Here is a 5,290-nt window from a genome sequence, read left to right as displayed (position 1 = left end):
AAGGATTATTCATATCAACTTTTTATAACTTTTAATTGTGCACAATTAGAAATATTAGAATTAAATAAATGTATTGGACAGAGTGTATAAAGTAAATAAGACATTAGGAGTGAATTGGATGAGTATATTGAAAGCGAAGGGGGCAATCACAAATCATTTTCTTTTATTTTTAGTTGAAAACTTTTAGGCTTTAAGATCCCATTTATATCTTCATCGTTACCCATTTGTACATCACTATTTGCCAACTTTTCTTTAAACGCATCACCAAACAGGGCACATACCAAAGCAAAGCAAAGAAAAGCCAAACCAAAAACCCCTCAAATTCTCTAACTTTTCTTTCCCTGTTTCTCTCTCTAAAAAACAAAAGTAAAAGGTGACCACCCCAAAAGATAAAGTGGAGAATTCAAGGACAGAAGGAGGGTTACTTTGTTATCTCTGTTTAGGAGAGAGAAAGAAAAACAAGAGAGAGAAAAGTGCCGTTGTTAAGAAACAAACGGAAATACAAGAAATAAAGATGCAGAATACTAACAGTAATAATAGTAATACTAATATTAGTACCCAGAAATCGGAGCCAACGCTTCAAACAGTAGCAAATTCAGGAAGTTTAAGCTTTAATAGTAGTATAACTTCAAATACTGGAATGGGTATGGCTGATGAAGAAATTACTCGATCTGCTTTGTCCAATTTTAGGGCTAAAGAAGAAGAGATTGAAAGGAAGAAGATGGAAGTTAGAGAACGTGTTCAAGCTCAACTTGGTCGTGTTGAAGAAGAGACTAAACGTTTAGCCATGATTCGTGAGGTTTACCCTCTTTCCCTTTATTTTGTCAGCTTTTGCTTATTTATTTATTTTTTTTGTTTTTTTTGAAGTGCTTGTAATTTGTAAATCTACTTATTTCGCTTGATTTTTCTGTTTTTTCCACTAAATTGAGATTTCATCTTCATAGTTTTTCTGCGAATTTTTTTTTTATTTTTAATATCTGCTATGTGAAGTGTTAAATCTACAAACCCATGTTTGAAATTTTCATTTTATCATTTTTTTGTACGGATTTTTAAAAATTGTTTTCTTGTCCTAATAAAAGGATTATCTAACCAAATCTGCTTAATTTTCTTGATTTTTCCCTTTTTTTAACTAATTTGAGGTATCATTTTCTAAGTTTCTCTGAATTTCTTCTGTTTTTTCCCGTTAATTTCTGGTATGTGAAGTGCTAAATCTTACAAACCCTTTGAAATTTCCATTTTTATGACTTTTTGGGTTGAATTTTTTTTTTGTTCTATTTTTTATAAAAGGGCTTTTTTTTTTCTTATCATATTAAAAGGATAATATAATAACGGCTATTATAGAAATATCTAAAATAATTTATTTCTAATAAATTTTCTAGTGCTAAATCTACTAACCCATGTTAGAAATTTTCAATTTTTTTACACTTTTGGAGTTATTTTAATTTTAGGGTTTGTTCTTGTCTTAAAAAAATGGATGATCTTACCAACGGCTATTTTATAAAAATTTTAACGGAAATTATTTAAAATATCTTACATCTAGTAATTTATGAAGTGCTAAAACTACTAACTAATTGTTTTCATTTTTTTGTAGGTTAATTTAAATTTTTGTATGAAAGTTGTTGTTTCTAATCCAAAGAAAAATGGGTAGTTTCACTAGCGGCTCTCTTTATAAAAATCTTTTTAAAGAAATAATACATTCAGTAAATTTATTTCTTCGAATTTCTCTTAAATGAAAAAAATTAAATACTCTACCAACGGCTAGTGCATCTAGTAATTTTTTCAAGTTGGGGCATGATTTTTTCATTTATTACTTGAAATAAAGTATATTGCCGACAAAATTCAAACCCTTTTCAGATCTCTGCAAACCTTTTCCCCTATTTTTGGGTTTTAATTTTTAATTTTAATTTTTCTAGTTATTCTTATTCCTTCCCGCAAACAATTTATGGTTTTTGTTAAAAACTGAAAAATGGGTTAAATTTTCCATTTTTTGCTTGTGGGTTTGTGAATAAATAAAATTAAAAAGCTAATTCCTTGATCTGTTGAATTTATACAGAATTAGTACATGTTTTTGTCTGATGATATTCTTGTTATAATTGTTAGATTGTATTAAGTAGGAAATTAACTAATTATTCTGGGATTTAATCTTGTTTTTTTGGCATAATTTAAAAAGGGAAATTCTGTTTGCTTTTGTACCTAATGAGAGCAGGTATAATTAGGTGGAAAGGTTCAACTTCCCTCTAATATTATTGGGATTTTCCGTTTTGATTCATATATCTCCGCTACTTGTGACCGTTGGAGAGAATTGACATGTTGTCCTTTAGCAAATCTCTACGTCAAACGGACAAATATAAAAGTTTATTTTTATTATTTGTAATTGTTTTTTTGTTTGGAATCCGAGGAAAAATACTTGGACGTTTGTTGTTAGAGTAGTTTCATGTGATTAGTTGAGATACAAATTGATCTTGGATACCTTCTCTATTAACGTAATCCCAACAATATAGGATCGACTACTTGAACCAAAACGAAATTTGCAATTCAAATAAAATCAAAAAAAATTAAATTAAATAAAACCGCTCTATTGCCTTATAAAAGCACTGAATCTTGAAGTGTGTTAATCAAGTTTTCGATCGATCTTTGGACATGTTTGCATAATTTGACCTTTTCTATTCTCATTTACAGATATTGTGCAATATACCTTAAGAATAATAGCCTAATAATAAGAGCATGTGATTTATCATTTATATTACTCATTAGCTCAAGAACGATTATCATATACCAATTATCGTCGATAGGATTCGCTGATCATATTGAGACGTGTTGTTTTGAAGTTTTTTCTTTTGCTTACCCAATTGTGAGGTTGTATTTCTAGAAGGTTCAAAGTTGAAGTTGAAATGCGTCCAATGAGAAATTGTTTTGTAATTTGTGTCTCGTGTTACTTGTTACTCGAGTTTATGGGCTCTCTTCGATCGCGACTTTCTTGTGATGAGGGTATTGATCTGTCTTCTTTCCCACCCTCCCCAGACGTGCCTCGGGCGGAACTCATTGGTATAATGATGATGACAACGATGTCTCTTGTTAGTTGTTACGTTTGTTTCACTTCTCGTGTTACTTGCTAAGTTTTTGTTTTGCGTTAGTGTATACACTTACATGCTTTTCAATTGTAAATTTGCAGGAGCTTGAAGCATTGGCAGATCCCATGAGGAAGGAAGTGTCTCTAGTGCGTAAAAGGATTGATACCGTTAACAAGGAGCTAAAACCACTTGGAACAACCGTCCAGAAGAAGGTAACTATTCGACCACCTCTAACTGTGATACCCCAAATATGTTATGAATCAGCAAAAACACTTCAGTTAGATCAATTCCTTAAGATATGTGCATAAAAGAAGATAACTCGTCTCGAGTTCAAATTTTTGAGTCGTTCTGTGTTGACCGTTTGACAGGAAAAAGAATACAAAGAAGCATTGGATGCATTCAATGACAAGAACAAAGAGAAAGTACAGCTGATAAACAAACTAGTTGAGGTAAATCATCCAACCTAATGAGCCGAGTTAGTCATTGAAATCCTGATATCTTTTGAACATGGTATAGATAGTACATAGTACTGACTTGAGCTTTCTCGTGTTTGTGGCTTTTCCTTGCTCGAACGTTGTTATTTGAGCTTGATCAGCTGGTAGGTGAAAGCGAAAGGTTGAGGATGAAGAAATTGGAAGAGTTGAGCAAGAGTATCGAATCGATGCGCTAAAATGACTTGAAACAGATGATGTTGTCCAATGTCCATAGATAATTAGGTTTGTGTGATGTAATTTAATTCCTACTGCTTAATTTGTTTTTAATCATGTGTTTATATAGTAATATGGGTGGGTGCCTGGGGTTTGGTGTTATTCTAAGTACCCTTAATTTTCTTTATTTTTGTTTTATTTTTTTTGCTTTGGCCCCAATTTGATGCAATATCTGCTGATCTAGGTAAAGGGTAATATCTACCCTAAATAGACAGGTTTGTAACTGATTACATTTTTCAGACTTGAATTCCTTCTCACCTTTTATTTACTTATTATTATTATTATTATATTATTATTATCCCATTTTATGCCTATTATTATTTATATTAATTATTATATTACTCCTATATTGTATGTATTGTCATAATTAGTGTCATAATTGCTTTATTATGGAGCATTTTATTGTGGATTGTGACTGTTCTCACTTTCTATGGAAGGTCCATGGCCTGCAAAAGTGATCATTTTATTCACTAGTGCCTCATTTTTAATGGGGGAAAAGCAATTCGATCCAAACATTTTGAGTATCATTTTTCTCATATAATTTGATCTACAATCCTAGGTCTTGTTTGGTTAATGGTTTTCTAGTTGATTTTAGTCTACTTTTGGCTTTGGTTTAGCTTTTATAATATTTTATTGGTTGAACATCAACAACACAAATTTTGCCTTTTTTTTGGCAATGGTTTGTAATTCGCATTCTTTTCATTTCATTCGTTAATTTATTTTCTTTTAACTACTTTTTATCCAAAAAAAAGGTGTTGAACAAGAGGAATAGAGCGAGTAATACTTAATTTTACCAAACACGTTTATAAATACTTGATTTAATCATAAAAGGTAAAGTTAAAGGACTATTTCAGTATCCTGCACAAAGTGGAGTTCGGATGGAAGATTTTCTTTTCTTGAAAGAGGCGGATATACCATATCTGGTACCCTCAAGAAAAGAGTAAAGAGGGATGCGCAAACCCCCTAGGTGATATTTGTGTCCAATAGGAGTCAAATTCCAAACCTTCTACTTTACATGCAGATGTTTTATTTATTGAGCCACAAACGCTTTAGATTTGTTGTTACCACAAATTTTCATCGGTTACATCAAAAGCCATCAACAAAACCAAGTTTTCTAGTTGGTCAAATAAACTAATAACTATTTACAAAAAAATTTCAAAATATTATCTTATTGGTACATCCATTACATTTCTTTTAAATTTGTTTTTTATCTTACTTTTTAACTCTAAAACTAAATAAATATACACACATTCAAGCGAATTTTACTGGCTTTATCATTTTGCAATAGTATTATTTGATTCAAATATATGAGATTTGTTGTAGATAATAGAAAGACTAGTGCTTTAGACTTTTAGAAAGATGGAATAATGCTTGTTAGTCACTCTAGTTGTAAAATTCCTTACACATTGAGAAACTTGAAAAAAGCAAAGCCATATTGGCAAATGGCAAGTTCTTTATAAGACCAAATAATTGGAATGTGTCATGTGCACATCAATTACATATTAGTATAAT

The 5,290-nt window shown here is 30.8% G+C and overlaps 1 protein-coding gene across 2 annotated transcripts; it reads left to right on the top strand.

Moving 5' to 3' along the window:
• The first annotated feature begins 205 nt into the window (after positions 1–205).
• LOC130812759 (uncharacterized) lies at positions 206–4,067 on the top strand. Of its 2 annotated transcripts, none has more exons than XM_057678344.1 (4): positions 206–799; positions 3,173–3,283; positions 3,440–3,520; positions 3,667–4,067. In XM_057678344.1, the coding sequence occupies exons 1-4, from the start codon at positions 515–517 to the stop codon at positions 3,739–3,741; spliced, it is 552 nt and encodes a 183-aa protein (XP_057534327.1). In that variant the 5' UTR covers positions 206–514; the 3' UTR covers positions 3,742–4,067. The 2 variants fall into 2 exon arrangements, with proteins under 2 accessions (XP_057534327.1, XP_057534326.1); XM_057678343.1 differs by having other exon boundaries at positions 220–799; positions 3,658–4,067.
• The last annotated feature ends 1,223 nt before the right edge of the window (positions 4,068–5,290 follow it).

Source organism: Amaranthus tricolor, chromosome 5, assembly GCF_026212465.1.
Source record: "Amaranthus tricolor cultivar Red isolate AtriRed21 chromosome 5, ASM2621246v1, whole genome shotgun sequence".
NCBI lineage: Eukaryota > Viridiplantae > Streptophyta > Magnoliopsida > Caryophyllales > Amaranthaceae > Amaranthus > Amaranthus tricolor.
Note: the sequence above shows the minus strand (reverse complement) of the source record. Positions and strands in the feature narration are given on the sequence as shown.